Source organism: Tachypleus tridentatus, chromosome 3 (assembly GCF_004210375.1).
Source record: "Tachypleus tridentatus isolate NWPU-2018 chromosome 3, ASM421037v1, whole genome shotgun sequence".
NCBI classification, from domain to species: domain Eukaryota; kingdom Metazoa; phylum Arthropoda; class Merostomata; order Xiphosura; family Limulidae; genus Tachypleus; species Tachypleus tridentatus.
Window position 1 is genome coordinate 28,734,616 of NC_134827.1, and position 17,462 is coordinate 28,752,077.

A 17,462-nucleotide genomic window follows, 5' to 3' on the forward strand; every position below is an offset into this window, starting at 1 on the left:
AAAAAGGCCTAACAAAGTCAGAGATCATTATTAGTTCCAGAGACAATGAAAATATTGTTTTATCTTTCTACCACCAGAGACACAGAGCAGAGACAACTCTTTGAGTGGATTTGAGTTTTACAACTTCTGCCTTACACTTCTGAAATAACAAAGAACTTTTAACTGAAATGCACCCTGCCGTACAGCAGTAGGTCTACGGATTTACAACGCAAAAATCAGGGGTTCGAATCCCCTCGATGGGCTCAGTAGATAGCCCGATGTGGCTTTGCTATAAGAAAAACACACGCACTAACTTAAATAATATAATCTACAAAGCGCATAGAACAACAAAAGAGAGAGAAATATAAGACTTTAAGTAAAAACTTGTAGAACTTAAAATTAACGTAGCTGATTCCATGCTCTGATAAGATAAGTTTCGTGTTAGTTTACAAACTGCTTATTAGGTTAATTCTTTCAGCATATATTGTAGCACTTACTGAGTTAAACAGCACTTTGAATGCACCGATAATTTATGGATAAAGATTTTAAATAAGTTCGTAACACAATTAACTTGCTTCTACAGGTCGTATTGAGAATGAACTATCCAATTTTTTTTACCTTCTAGGGCTGTCTTCTCGTGCAGTACATTGTATACAACACGGGCATTGTTCGACACTTACAGAGAGTCTGACATTTTAAAACCTACAATTTGAGACTAGAGTTTGTGACTGAAGAGTCTACCAGTGTGAATAAGACTGTTAATTATGTTGTGCTCTTTCGAAAGTTTTTGCAAAGTCATTACGTGAAAAGAGGTCATACAGTCTTGTCTTCTCACTATAATATGTTGCTTTTTATGTGATATGTGTTATGTTGTTCAGTTTTATCAGCTTCACCGTTCAGTTGAGTTTGGTAACATTCAGATATTCAGCTTCACCTTTCAGATAGTTTAATAACATTCAGATACTCAGCTTCACCTTTCAGGTAGTTTAATAACATTCAGATACTCAGCTTCAACGTTCAGGTAGTTTAATAACATTCAGATACTCAGCTTCAACTTTCAGGTAGTTTAATAACATTCAGATACTCAGCTTCATCTTTCAGGTTGTTCAATAACATTCAAATACTCAGCTTCATCTTTCAGGTAGTTTAATAACATTTAGATACTCAGCTTCAACGTTCAGGCAGTTTAATAACATTCAGATACTCAGCTTCAACTTTCAGGTAATTTAATAACATTCAGATACTCAGCTTCACCTTTCAGGTAGTCTAATAACATTCAAATACTCAGCTTCACCTTTCAGGTAGTTTAATAACATTCAGATACTCAGCTTCAACTTTCAAGTCGTTTAATAACATTCAGATACTCAGCTTCAACTTTCAGGTAGTTTAATAACATTCAGATACTCAGCTTCACCTTTCAGGTAGTTCAATAACATTCAGATACTCATCTTCAACTTTCAGGTAGTTTAATAACATTTAGATACTCAGCTTCAACGTTCAGGTAGTTTAATAACATTCAGATACTCAGCTTCAACGTTCAGGTAGTTTAATAACATTCAGATACTCAGCTTCACCTTTCAGGTAGTTTAATAATATTTAGATACTAAACTTCACCTTTCAGGTAGTTAAATATCATTTAGATACTCAGTTTCACCTTTCAGGTAATTTAATAACATTTAGATACTAAACTTCACCTTTCAGGTAGTTTAATAACATTTAGATACTCAGTTTCACCTTTCAGGTAGTTTAATAACATTCAGATACTCAGCTTCACCTTTCAGGTGGTTTAATAACATTCAAATACTCAGCTTCACCTTTCAGGTAGTTTAATAACATTCAGATACTCAGCTTCAACTTTCAAGTCGTTTAATAACATTCAGATACTCAGCTTCAACTTTCAGGTAGTTTAATAACATTCAGATACTCAGCTTCACCTTTCAGGTAGTTCAATAACATTCAGATACTCATCTTCAACTTTCAGGTAGTTTAATAACATTTAGATACTCAGCTTCAACGTTCAGGTAGTTTAATAACATTCAGATACTCAGCTTCAACGTTCAGGTAGTTTAATAACATTCAGATACTCAGCTTCACCTTTCAGGTAGTTTAATAATATTTAGATACTAAACTTCACCTTTCAGGTAGTTAAATATCATTTAGATACTCAGTTTCACCTTTCAGGTAATTTAATAACATTTAGATACTAAACTTCACCTTTCAGGTAGTTTAATAACATTTAGATACTCAGTTTCACCTTTCAGGTAGTTTAATAACATTCAGATAGTTTAATAACATTCAGATACTCAGCTTCACCTTTCAGGTACTTTAATAACATTTAGATACTGAGCTCCACCTTTCAGGTAGTTTAATAACATTTAGATACTCAGCTTCACCTTTCAGGTACTTTAGTAACATTTAGATACTGAGCTCCACCTTTCAGGTAGTTTAATAACATTTAGATACTCAGCTTCACCTTTCAGGTACTTTAGTAACATTTAGATACTGAGCTCCACCTTTCAGGTAGTTTAATAACATTTAGATACTCAGCTTCACCTTTCAGGTAATTTAATAGCATTTAGATACTCAACTTCATCTTTCAGGTAGTTTAATAACATTTAGATTCTCAGCTTCAATTTTCAGGTAGTTTCATAACATTCAGATAGTTTAATAACATTTAGATACTCAACTTCAACTTTCAGATAGTTTAATAACATTCAGATACTCAGCTTCACCTTTCAGGTACTTTAATAACATTTAGATACTGAGCTCCACCTTTCAGGTAGTTTAATAACATTTAGATACTCAGCTTCACCTTTCAGGTACTTTAGTAACATTTAGATACTGAGCTCCACCTTTCAGGTAGTTTAATAACATTTAGATACTCAGCTTCACCTTTCAGGTAATTTAATAGCATTTAGATACTCAACTTCATCTTTCAGGTAGTTTAATAACATTTAGATTCTCAGCTTCAATTTTCAGGTAGTTTCATAACATTCAGATAGTTTAATAACATTTAGATACTCAACTTCAACTTTCAGATAGTTTAATAACATTTAGATACTCAGCTTCACCTTTCAGGAAGTTTAATAACATTCAGATACTCAGCTTCACCATTAAGTTAGTTTAATAACATTCAGGTTTATACTTGCCTAAAAAAATAAACATAAAAATACGTGAATACACTGTTGAATCAAACTAAATTATTGGTCGAAAACCGGTAACAGATATACAAACATTTACTAACATTCATTACCAGTGGGGTCCACATATTGAGGAACTTTACTTGCTGCCTGTAATGACATTCCTTAAGAGGAAGAGATGAAAAATAAATGAGTTAAATACACCTAGAGGCCCAAAATATGGTTAAGTCAAATATCGATATTACTCTGTATATTTTTTTCTTTGTGTTAATATAGGGTTAAGTCAAATATCGATATTACTCTGTATATTTTTTTCATTGTGTTTAACTCATTTATTATTGTGCTACTAACAAAAGGAACGGATTAGGACATTATCTAGTGCATAAATAAATAATTAAAATTGTCTGTTTGTTTTTTAAATGACGAGGGCTCGTTGTGAACTGTAATGGTTATTCTAGTGTTATGCTACAAATCAAACATGAACGAAATAATGAAACCAGGCTTTGGTTTGATTTAACTATGCTATTTTTTACGTTTTTTTATATATATATAAAGAGACCATGCAGTGTCAGACAATTAAGTGGTAATTTCGTATGTATATATGTATTTTTTTCTGCCCTCTAATTGTCAAATATCACATTAAAGAAAACGGGCTTCTCATATTAGGCTTACGTCAAGAATAAAACCATTTGATTTTGTTTTAACCCTACAATCCTTAATTACCCTAAACATCAAGATAAAATAGCACCCATGTAAATTTTATAGACGTCTTCAAATAATGAATATAATAATAGAAAAAAAAGAAGTGTTCAGAACTTAATTATTATATTTTACAAAATCAGGTAATAATTTAACATGTAACTGGCTCAGAGTTTCGGTTTTCCATTTTCTTAAAAAGAAAATAATAGCTCTCGATCTTGAGTTTTATACATTAAGAAATGGTCGGCTGTAAGAAAAGAAAAATCTATATTAATAAACTTTTATACCAGTAATCTTGCTCTAATAGAAATTATGTGGATTTGGTGAAACTTTCCTTTAAACAGCTTGAATAACTACTTTTTTGCAGGAGTTGTACAGCAAGAGTTACAGTGCAGTAGGCGTACTTTTTGCCGCTATGCCTAATTTCTCAGATTTTTACACGGAAGAGTCTGTAAATAACCAGGGTTTGGAGTGTCTACGTTTTCTAAACGAAGTTATATCCGACTATGATGCAGTAAGAACATTTTAAAATTAATTGTTTATACGTATATAAAAAAACTTTTTTTTCTGAACGATTATCCTAATTTTTTGTTTCTAATATATATATTTTTTTAATATAAGATTAATATTTTTGTTTTTTCAAGTAAAATATTGGAGTGTTTTCTTTCATTTGTACTTGAAATATTAAGGCATCTTTGAACTATAAATGTTAATATTGGTTGTGAAACTAACCTAACAGAATGCATTTCTTTTGAGATTTTCAAATACTAAAATGAGAAACTTATCCACTTAAATATGTTATAATTTCTATATTATTGACTGGCATGAATAGTGAAAGTTTGAAATGTATGATTCATGGGAGATATGGGGAGTGTATTTAGGACGCTTAACGCCCACTCATCATAGTCAGATGGTTAGGGCACTCAACTCGTAATCCGAGGGTCGCGGGTTCGAATCTCCGTCGCACCAAACATGCTCGCCCTTTCAGGCGTGGAGGCGTTATAATGTGACGGTAAATCCCACTATTCGATGGTAAAGGTAGTCCAAGAGTTGGCGGTGGGTGGTGATGACTAACTGCTTTCCCTCTATTCTTACACTACAAAATTAGGGACGGCTATCGCAGATAGCCCTCGTGTAGCTTTGCGCGAAATTTAAAACAAGCAACTATCCAGCACGGATATTAAAGATGTATGATCTCGTTGTTAGGAAACAGTATAACTGCAAATGGCTGTGCCTCACAGCTCCATCATTAATGGCAATCTTTTTGATGGACCCAGATACGAACAGTTGCTCTACAACACAATTTTCAGTGCAGGAGAATCTGATGAAATAGACTGAATCATTTCAATCCCCTTCCTTTATATATATGTGCCTAAAATGACCTGATAGTTAGAGCACTCAACTCGCCATCTGTGGGCCGCGGGTTCGAATCCCCGTCACTGAACATTCATTCATGGGATGGGAGCGTTATAACTTTACGATCACACCCGCTATTCACTGGTAAGAAATAAAAAAAGTAGCTCAAGTGTTGGCGGTAGGTGGTGATGACTAGCTGCCTTCCCTTTAGTCTTGTACTACTAAATTAGGAGCGGCTAGCGCAGATAGCCCTGGTGTAGCTTTGCGCAAAATTCAAACAAACCAAACCAAACTGACTGTAAATATATGTATATAGAAAATGTTAATAATAAAGAGTACTTAGGTTTAATTATGAAGGACGGTGTTAAGTGGTCAGAATATATAAATATGATTTGTCAATAAATTGAGAACTATTACAGCAAAATTACAGAGGATATAGAATATATTTACCGATTAGTATGAAAAAACTACTTTATGTATCTCTAGCAGAATCTGTTATGTGTTATAAATTGACAATGTGTGGTTCAACAAGTAACATTCACGTAAGAAAAATGAAATTACAAAAAATCAGCTGTTTGATGAAAATTTACTTTATAATACATAATAATTGTGAATTTCCATTATAGTTTAAATCATAGAGTACTAAAAACTCATACGTATAATATTAGAACGTTATAATATAAGTATTATGAAATTCCAAGCTACAAAAATAATTATTGATTAAAAGTATAAAATATCATACAATTATGAAATTCGTGCTTCTATGATACTGAAAAAAACTTTTTTATTACGCGATGTGCAACCTCCAACTTCGCGAAAATTTTATCCTGCGTTCATGCAGATTTGCAATAGGGGTCACGATTTTACCGTTTCACCTCTGTCTCTTTTCACGGAGAACTTTATTTTTCTCCATTCTCAGGGTACAGATATGACGTAATGAATACGTCACACAAGTATGTAATGCACTAGCGCCACGGGTAATAGGCTAGTTAAATATAATGAACCAATTACCCAGTGATTTATGAAATATAAATACGAATTTTAACAAAAATTAAAATAATGTTTATTAACTGGTATTCATAGACACACTGACTAATATTCATTGAATGCTAATATATTCATACAGGGTTAATATTCTCATTAATTTAACTTTTTTATTGTTTCTTTATGATGAAGTTCGCGCCAAACAACAAGAGGGCTTTTTACACCAGCTGCCCCTAATTTAGCACTGAAATTTCACCCACCGCCAACTCTTGCGCTACTTTTTTACCAGTGAATAATAATGTGGTTGACCGACACCTAATAACAACCCCACGAGCATATTTGATGGGAGGGAGATTCGAGCCCGCAACCCTCAGATTGAGAGTTAAACCCATTAACCACTTGGCCATGCAGGATTCTTTTATGTGATTGGTAGTTTATTGAGAACTTTGAAAAGTTTATTTTACTATTTTTTGTTCTTTATTTTACCATAACGAGGTAAATTACGTTAAAGGGTCCACATTAGTGAAATTGGTTGACTTTATTTAAATCATTTTAATATTTTGTTTATGAAGACAAAGTTGTTTGTGTTAAGCCATATAAAGTTCATTTCCAGTACGACAAATTTTAACTCACTGCTTATTGAGTTCCTTGTCTATACGAACACAGAGTTATGTTGATTTAGCAATTCTTTGGAAAGAGATATAAGACCTTCACTAAATGTTTTCTAGGTGTGTAAGACAATTACTATACCATCTTTTGTTTTTGTTGGGGGGGGGGTTCTGCTGATACGGAATCTAATTAATTTAACGCACGTGAAAAGTTTCTCGTTCGATATACAGAAGGAGGAATACAGGTTTGTAGGATTGTGTTTCTCTCTTATTTTCTAAAGGCTGGTTACGGTTTGTTTTAATCTTTTGTGGCAAGGACATCTATGGAAACAAGTAAGTTAATGGACATTGGATGGTTGAAGTTAAATCTAATATCAGGATGGAAGGTATTTAGAAATGTATGTAAATTTATTACTGTGTCTAGCCCACGTTCTATATTCTAAAGATTCAATTGCTGGGGCTAAACAAAAGTTTACAAAGACTTGTTACACTTATAACACTGTTCGAATACTTAGATTCTGTTGTGTAGATAAATATGACAGAGATGGGGACACCTATTCCAATTGCCTCTCCTTTGCCCTTGTCATAGCATTTAAAGATTTAAGATGTGTTTTTTTTTTCTTAGAAGAAAAAAGGTTCACTTGTTTAATGTTGTCTAGATGAAAACTATTTATGAGAAGCGGATGGACAAAACCTTATATAAATGCAACTTCCCCGCCCCACCATCCTGGTTGCTCAGCCATAAGTACGAGGGCCAGTACTGCTAAAATTCTGGTTTCGATACCTACAATGAACAGAGCATGAGTAACCCATTCTCTAGCCTTGGGCTTAACAATAAACAAATAAACAAAATGTTATTAAGTTACTTCAGAGGAATAACAAACCCAGATACCAGTAGAGGTCGCTAATTCCAAGTAAACAAACTTGGGCTTGTTCCTTCAACATTCAGTATCCAATAGCAACTCGTATGATAGACATGGTTTCTTCTTTTTTTTAAGTATTCTAGACAACTTCTCGTCCGAATAATTTACAAAAATAAATCAGTAACATCAATACCACATATTCTTGAGATTTCTGTGTAAATATGCGGTTAATGTGTGAGTAAAATACATCTTTAAACCTCATGCATTTCATTTCTCTCACATTTATTACAGTAACCTATATGCAGTTGCATCTCTACCTAATAAAATAAGGCGGAGCACGTTTATCCTGCGATTACAATGCGAAAGCTAATTTAAACAAAACAATGTTTTGTTAGTAGTCAGTTTTAAATGTATATTAATTTGTCGTTGTTTTTATTTAATTTTAATTTTTTTTCTAAAAGCTACTTGAACAACAAAGATTTAAAGACATTATTAAAATCAAGACTATCGGGTCAACGTATATGGCTGCGAGTGGACTTAATAGTGAAGAATTTTTAAAGGTACAGTGATTAGGGTGTATTTTAAACAATGTCAGAGTAAGTTTGCCTTTAACAATCCCATTAAACGATAAAACGGTTTGTGTTTTAGTTAAATAAATGATCGAGTGTCAGTTAGTTAAATATATAATCGAGTGTCAGTTAGTTAAATATATAATCAAGTGTCAACCTAGTTTGTATTTCTTCCAGAAATTAAGAATTTGAGACAACGATATAATGGATATTTTAATTAAAATGGAAAATGTTTCATAAAGTAATGTTTTAAATGATAATAAATTTCATAAAATTCCTTTATATGTTAATAACATTACAATAAAATTAAAAACTCTTCACCAATGGTTCAGCAGTATGTCTGAGGACTTATAACGCTAAAATTAGGTTTCGATACCTGCGGTAGACAGCATATTAATAGTTCGTGATGTAGATTGTTGCTTATGAACAAATAATAAAATATAAATGTTGGATGTTAATTCTGTGTGAACTGGTCTCGGACTTTCAGATTGCTTGTATTCATGCCAAGTTATATTTAATGTAAATAAATATCAAACTAGTTTTTACATGAAATCGTCAGATATTTTTCTTCAGTCATTTTTCCCTTATAATCATAAAATTGTAAAAATAAACGAGTTTTTGCTTTAAAATATTTTTATTTGAAGTATTAATAAGTCACTGATTGACAAATACTCTGTAACAGTTGAAAACAACTACTAATTTTTGGTTCAGAGTGTTCCACTCAAATATGTTTTTATATATCATGAAATAATTACATTAACGTGATTTTAAAATGTTTTGAATATTATTTTGTAGCCAAATGTTCCGGTTGTAAAGAAGTGGCGCCATCTAGCGCATTTAACTGACTTCGCTTTGACCTTGAAAGAAACGCTCAACAACATCAACAGAGAAAGTTTTAATAATTTTGTTCTACGAATGGGTAAGATTTACGTATAGTCGTTAAGAAAACAATGTGAAACTAGATTTGATTTGACTTATTTCATTGAATGGGAAATTGATGCACTGACACTTTCAAAAACCTCAGTGAGATACAATCGCTGATAGCGATATTTTCGGGCCAGTGGTGGCGCCAGGATATTTTCGTTGGGGGGAGAGGAGGGGAGGGGGGCTGAGGTAAACTGTGGAGGGTCTTCCCAAAATGCCATCAATATGAAGTATAGATGGTAAATTATAATAATGTAAATACCAAGGTACATTTCAGAAAGGTGTGATATTTTGAACTGCGTTTTCAATGTAGTTTTCATTGGAAACTCATACTCTGATGAATAATTCATTATTATAAATTAGAAATAATCTGTTTATGAAAATATGCGTATATGTAAAAGTGGGAGCTCACCTAAATTCCATCCAAGGTAATACATAATAATAAAGAAAGTCAGGATTAGCTTAAATGGAACATTTAATATACCATTAAGAGTAAAGCTACAAATCAAAAGAAATATAACATAAATACATAGTTTACATAGCAGAAACGAATTATCCCATGTAAAGTTAATATACTCTGAGGAAAAGTAAGGTCACTATCAGGCTAACCGTCTTTCATCACATTGTGTTTATGGTCAATATCACTTCAAAACAATGTTCCTGTTCTGGTGATTGGCATCAAATGTGTCTATAACAGTATCAATATCGAGTTATTTTGCCCTCCTGGAGTTTACTGATATGACAGCAAGGTTGCTGGTGCGGTTGTTACCACTGGTGTTGTGCAAGTATGTCTTGAGAAGCTTCAGACATGAGAAACTTCTCTCACAGGCAGCTGAAGTGACAGGCAGGGTCACAGCGATGCATACAAATTTGTGGAGATCCATGAAGGTATTCTTGTAAGGCTCCAGCATGGTTGCAAGCTCCAATGGTGTGGATACTTCCTGCCCCTTGTTTCTTCCTGGCAATTAGCCGGTTCAACTGGTGGACCTCCACTGCGAGGTCATCCTCTGCCAAACCATAGTTTGCTGCCATTCCTAAGAGTGCTTGCTTATCCAGAAATATGGAGTGTTTAGGGTTCAATGCAGTTTCACCCATCAAAACACTACAGGCATCAGAGGAGAATATTCTATTCAGCTCGTTGAGCATCCTGTCTATGATGGCATAGAAGGTGTGTCTCCTGGCATCTGGTGTTGGTTAATCTCTTTGGCCAGTACTAGATGTGATTATGAATTCGTCCAGGTGTCTGGAGGCAGATCGCTGTCCACCTTGATGCACCGTCTCAGTGCGTATTCCCACTTTCTTACATATATCCTCAGCAGACTCTTCCAAGTCTTTCCATGTTGCTTCAGTTCTCATTTCTGAGAGACCAGAGATGACAGATTGTATTCGGTCCTCTGCAGAGGCCAACTGTAGGTCAAGTGACTGGAGGTGGTCTGATAGCTGTTTTGTCATCAGCAGTAGTTTTTCTATGGCCACTAGACTGGTTATGAACTGCTGATTTAGGAGGATGCACAGGTCCTTTGATTCAGTGGCTCTGTGGACATTGTCCCCCTCCACAAGACGCTTTAGGGTTTTCACAATGGCAGGGAGGGTTCTTTTCACAGCCAGACAAGCAGCATGTTGGCAGGCCCATCTTGTGTCTGACAGTCGCTTCAACTCTATGTGCTGGTTCACGGGTTCAAGCTCCTTCTGTACCTTCAGAAATTCTTCATGCACAACCGATGTAGATAAGAATTTGTACAGCTTTTGAATTGTCGCAAAGAACTCTGCTGCAGTCTGGACGTTGTGCACACAATCAACTACCACAAGGTTGAATCTGTGTGCATAGCAGTGGACACACACAGCCTGAGACACCTCTCTCCTGAACCTCTCCTGTACGCCACTGATGTGCAATGAATCTGCATCCGGACCCTCAGCAGCTATGAACTCCAGGAACTCCTCGTGAAGGATCTGTTCGTGGAGGTTCCTTACCACAATGGAAGGCTGTTCTTGTTTGCTCACATCCTTTGTTTCATCCACCATTAGAGTAAAATGCTCAGCTTCCATGACCTCTTTGCTGATATCCTTCCTGATCATTCCAGCTACGATGTCAAGCAGTTCGTTTTGGATATCATGGTGCGTGTACTTGGCATTGCCAGGACCACTCAGCTTGTTCTTCATGATTTCATCATACCTGGAAATCATGTTAAGAAGTTTCAGGAAATTGCCCCTGTTTTCTGACTGACTACCATCCCTGTGACCTCTCTGGGCTTCATTCTGGCAGGCTGTGTAAAGCAGTGCATCTGTCACGGCTCTTATGTAATGTCGGTTTTCCTCCACAGTTTTAGCATGGCTTGCATCGAGAGCATGTTGGATCCTTGCACCCTTTGTTTTCTGCAATTTAAACTTTGTTATCATGAGACTTCAGCGATGTGGGCGCCTTCTTCCAGTTATAGAAGCCCTCATGGGTGAAGGACTCCTCAGTTTTACTGAAGTGTGTGTGACTGAAAAGACGACATGCGAAGCACAATGCAGCATCTTGGGTCACAGAGTACTCCAACCACAAGTGCTGATAACGCCAATTCTTGTTGAATGACCTTGACTGGCCGCTGTATTCTATGGCCGGGTATCTCTTCAAGTCTGGACAGGTAGGTCCACTATCTGGAAGCTGGCTCAGGTCCTTGGGTCCTGGTGTTAGTTTTCTCGGAATGAGTGGTGCCCTCTTGCGGCTGGGGTCCCGCACTAGTCATGTTCGCATTGTCACCATCACAATCACCACTGTCTTCCTCACTCGCACCACATGTGCTTATAGGACCTCTTCTTGGGTAGCAGGTAGTGTTACCCTATGTGTAGTATGACCAGTTTATATTTTGGTGGGTGATGTCTGACTCTTGTCTGGTATGTTGGTGTCCTTGTTTGAAAACAAGTCGCTGATTTTGATTTTCTTTTATTAATCCAAACTGAGTGTGTGTTCCAGTGTGAGGTCGAGTACCAGAGAAAGCGAGAGCCCTGTAAACAAACATAACTCCCTTTTATACAGAGCGCACGAACGTTAAGGTGACCCCCCTAGCCGACTGACTGCTAGTACCACTTCTTACTTCCAAGTTGTATTAGTTTATATGAAACGAATGGGAATTTCTCTTCTTATATTGGCATTAGGGCTTACAAAGGATATTCATTTTAAACATCGAAATATAAGGAAGAAGATATAACATACATACTGTTGGGTCACTTCATGAATAAGGAACAAATAACAACTAAACATAGTTCAACATTACGAACAACTGCTCTGCGGCATTGAAATCACCAAGTTATATTAATAGCACACGAAAATCCAGAACATATCCGTAAAATACTGTTAAAGAAAGTGTTTACCTTTAACCATGTAGCACAAGTACTTAATTAGAGGTAGTGATAATGTAAAATTACAGGGCTAATTAGGGAACACAAACACAGCTTTGATAGGGCATGTTGTAAAACTGTGGGCAGCTAATGGGAGTGAGCGGGGGAGTGGTGTGAGGCTGGCATCTGGATCTCGATCGGGCTGAGCCGATCGTTAGCCGTACGCAGAGCGTACACTATGGTCAGAGGCTAGATGATCATACACTTAAGGCGTTCGAGGCAGGAATCGCGCGCTCGAACAAAGCAAACCCGCGGGCTGGATATTGAATGGCCATAGTAACACCAAAGCAAAATGTCTAAATTGCAGTCGACCTTCACAGAAAGGCTGGTTTCTTCATAAAATCACATTATTCATACAGGCTAAACTGTGATTGTGATATTGTTCTTATTATCATAAGTGTGACAAGCACCTGTTGCAATAATGTAATTACTGCAATACATTAAATTAGGCACTTCTAAATAGCCCAATGACAATTTCAAAATTCATTCTAGAATTGTTTAGAAATATTATTTGGTCAGTTAACATGTAAGGTTATTATCTAATCATAAGTATAACATTAATTGGATTGTAAGTCACAATTTTAAGTGTATGCCACAATCATCAGTACAATTTTGGATGGCTGATACACAATGCAAAATGATCTCACAGAGGACACAAGACTGGCTAAATGCTTCATAGTTTTGACCTATACACAATACACTTATACATGCATGCTATGTTTTACTTTTCAATAAAAGATAAATGAAATTAATGGGTAAATACCTGTGAAACCTTTGGTTTATCAAGTAAAATCCCTGATGATCTATTGTAACTTGAAATCAACGTGGTTGTCTAATCTTCGTCAAAGCTCAAGATAGAATGGTATTACACAGGGATCGGCAATATACAGCATGAGTTTCAGTGCATTTAGTACGTTGCTAAGAGACACATGACACATACTTCCGTCTTAATGAAGACGTTGAGTTCTACAGATCTGTGTCTCTTTGATGTTAATTGTTAAGCAACAACGATGATTGTGTTTTACATATTTTATGAATATATGTAGGTAACAATATTGGGGGCTGGGGGCTTGGCTCATTTTGGGGGCTCAAGCCCCCCCTTGGCGCCGCCACTATTTCGGGCCTTATTCGTTTGTTTTTGAATTTTGCGTAAAGCTACACGAGGGCTATATGCGCTAGTTGTCCCTAATTTAGCAGTGTAAGACTAAAGGGAAGGCAGCTAGTCATCACCACCCACCGCCAACTCTTAGAGTACTCTTTTACCAACGAATAGTGGGATTGACCATCACATTATAACGCCTCTACGGCTGAAAAGGTGAGCAATATTTGGTGCGACGGGAATTCGAACCCGTGATCCTCAGATTAAGAGCCGAACGCTTTAACCACCTGGCCATGCCGGGCATTCGGGCCTTTTACAAGAACATCCGACAAAGTTAGGCTTAACTAGTAAATTATTATTTATCTAAGTAAATATATCACATGTAGAGCTTCATGTACCATGCATATCTCGTATAGACAACGTATTTATTACTATTTAAGGAACTGAATATTATGCACTATGGATAACTGATACTGATTTAATTAAATATAATACTAATACTGTAAACTATACAAAGTCTGTAAATATATGTTGGTCGTTTACAACTTTACTAAAATGTTTTAAATCTAAAAGCCTGGCGGTAACACGTCAACATTTACTCAAGTCTAGTTTTTTGCCCCCCTCAACAGCAAGTCTACGGATTTACAATGCTAAAATCAAGGGCTCTATTTCCCTCGGTGGACTCAGTAAATAACTCGATGTGGCTTTGCTATAAGAAAACACACACACGCACACACGTCTTTTCTCTATTCAGTTATTGTCGTATTTACAAACTAATCCAGAGGTTTCTACAGCTTTCATTTAAAATAATTTATTTCTTTATATTATTATTTCTTTGAGACTGAAAATCTTTCCCTAGGTTTGGTTTGTTTGTTTTGGAATTTCGCACAAAGCTACTCGAGGGCTATTTGTGCTAGCTGTCCCTAATTTAGCAGTGTAAGACTGGGAAGGCAGCTAGTCATCACCACCCACCGCCAACTCTTGTCAGTCATAGTTTGGCGGTTAGATTAGGCGTTCTACTTAGCAGTCATTTTGCGTTCTACTTGCAATGAGGACGATATAATGTATCGGTCAATCCTTCTTCTCGTTGGTAAAATAGTTGCTCAAGAATTGGTGGTGTATGGTGTTGACTAATGGCTCTGTCTCTAGTCTATCACTTCTAAATTAGGAACAAATGCAGGTAGCCTACAAGTAGCTTTACGCATAATGTACTACGAAAACATTACTCGGGTTTTTACAGGTCCTGCACGTCATGACCCATTTTTGTTATTACAAAATTTTATTTATAGTGTATCTCCAATGCAGTCGGGCCCGACATGGCCAGCTGGTTAAGACACTCGACTCCTAACCCGAGTATCGCGCGTTTGAATCCCCGTCACACCAAACATGGTCGCCCTTTCAGCCGTGGGGGCGTTATAACTGTGACGGTCAATCCCACTATTCGTTGGTATAAGAGTAGCCCAAGAATTGGCGGTGGGTGGTGAAAACTAGCTGCCTTTCCTCTAGTCTTACACTGCTAAATTAGGGACGGCTAGCGCAGATAGCCCTTGTGTAGCTTTGCGCGAATTTCAAAAACAAACAAAAACAAAACAATGCGGTCATTTCCGTCAGCGAGAAAAGCTGTAGAACTGTATGATGACGTAATTCATCAGCCATAATACTTTCAGAGTATATATAATTAACTAGTCAGAAACTGGTCTTTTAAACGTTTTGACTTTATACGAATTGTGAAAGTAATATGGACATTTATAAAATGCTCCAATTCAGTGTTGTGTACGGTTTTAAAAGAATAAAAGTATATGTATGCTAAAAGAAAGTCGAACACTTGTCTGTCTTTATCTGCTCAATATTTAGATTTTTGTGTGTGTTTTTTTACTGTCAAGCTATATCTTTTATTGAGCAACCTGAATGATTTTCAGTCCTTGTCAGTTGACTCTATAGCTTTTAATTTTTACTTCAGAAAGAAGTAACTGAAAATGATTGTTGTACTTATTCCTAGATGGCGCTTGATCAGAGTTTGATACGTGTTTTGTGTGTTGGACTTGATTTACTCTTTGTAATTATCTAAACAAAACAAAACAAAAAAAAACAGTTTTACAAGATGTTTTTTTTCTTCCACTCTTTAGGAATTAATCAGGGTCCTATCACTGCAGGAGTTATTGGCGCTAGAAAACCGCATTACGACATGTGGGGAAATACAGTGAACGTTGCCAGTCGAATGGAAAGCACTGGAAAAGCAGGTTGTATACAGGTAATATTGGCACATAATTCAATACGCTTTACACTTCGAACTTACAACGAATTACATACATTCGTAAGCTATGATTGTCGATGTTCGAAACTTTCGTATTTAAACATTTCTGAAGTAAACGTCTTTTATTGTTTAACGTTTGCTTAAAGAAACCGCTAGATGGACACAGGCACGTGAACATAATTTAAATCAGAATATGATGACGACGAACCCATTTTGACTAGCCCTGGCAGACGGAAAACATAGTGATACCGAGCATGAAATGCAGAAACCAAGTAAGTCAAGTCTTGTTGGTGGCAAATTAAAATATAATTTAACTAATTCCCCATTGTTAGCATTATGTAGTATAGCATAAAAGGAATTAAGTACATCTGAAAAAACTAATGAAAATACAGTCAGAAAAAGACGAAAAGTAAACAGAAAAATTATTAAATTAAGAAATTCAACGGAAAATTCCGACAACGAAGAAGAATCAGTTGTTGCTAATAATACCGAGGTAGAGGTAGCTCCCCCTGCAAATAAAGCTAATAATAAAATATCCAACAAAACTAAAGAAACAGAAATTGAAACAAACACCGCGGATGTTGGTAATACTACTGAAAACAGTCATAATAATATTCAGAAAAATACCACAGACAGCGAACCAGACACAGAAGACCAAGAAGGTTTTATCACTGTCACATCCAAAAGAAAAAAAAAACATTACATAAACAACAGAAAACAAGTAACAATATGACACAAAAAACAAAACCACCACAATTCGCAATCATAACAGAAGGTATTCCAGGCCAGTACAATCAACCCCTGCTTGCGACAGAGGTTAAACTCTGCAAACCGAACGTAATTATAGTTAATATTAAGCATCTGCCCAGAGGCGGTGCCCTTGTTCAAGGGCATGACGCAGCTGACCTTAACAGATTAGTGAAGGAGTGTCCAGCAGATGCCTTTAAACCCGGAAATATTAAAATCCACCTTCTAGGAAGTAAGCCGCAGCCTAAAGCCATTGTTGTAAGAGGGTTCACCAGACCATTAACTTAGAATCAGTCACACAAGCTTTAGGTGAACAAGGCATTCCACACAAAAAAATAGAACGTATAATCTCTAAGAAAACACAGGCACCCACGAATCTCATACGCATCGATATTGACGACAGTTACAACGTACAAAAATTAATAAATAATGGAATAAAGCTTTGGTATCAAAATACCAAGTAGAGAAACTAAAACTCCGGCAATTGTAACACAATGCTACAATTACCAAAGATATGGGCATGTCTCAGCAGCCTGCTTAGCAACACCGAGCTGCTGATGTGGCGGGGAACACCATATCACCCAATGCAAAAAAGATAAGGAAACGCCTAAATGTTGTAACTGTGGTCAAACCCACACAGCAAATTATAAAGGATGTGATAAATACAAACAAATAAAACAATGTATTTATCAGATCAGAACACCAACAGAACAGAATCAACCTAATACAAACAGCTTACCTAAAACAGACATATCAACAGAATTCAATAAAACAACAAAAACCACGTACGCAGAAATGCTAAAAGGAAAAGAACCCCACAAACAGCAAGAACAGAACATTAATACCCAGGAAAAGAACA

General features: G+C 36.0%; 1 protein-coding gene across 1 annotated transcript in view; it reads left to right on the top strand.

Annotated features, from left to right (window-relative positions):
* The window catches only part of LOC143246606 (adenylate cyclase type 3-like), a 172,692-nt gene that overhangs the window by 141,490 nt on the left and 13,740 nt on the right, over positions 1-17,462 (top strand). The window contains exons 17-20 of the mRNA XM_076493625.1: positions 4,186-4,332; positions 8,091-8,189; positions 8,994-9,117; positions 15,729-15,853. Of these exons, the coding sequence (XP_076349740.1) occupies positions 4,186-4,332; positions 8,091-8,189; positions 8,994-9,117; positions 15,729-15,853 (495 nt within the window). The remainder of the gene's footprint in view (positions 1-4,185; positions 4,333-8,090; positions 8,190-8,993; positions 9,118-15,728; positions 15,854-17,462) is intronic.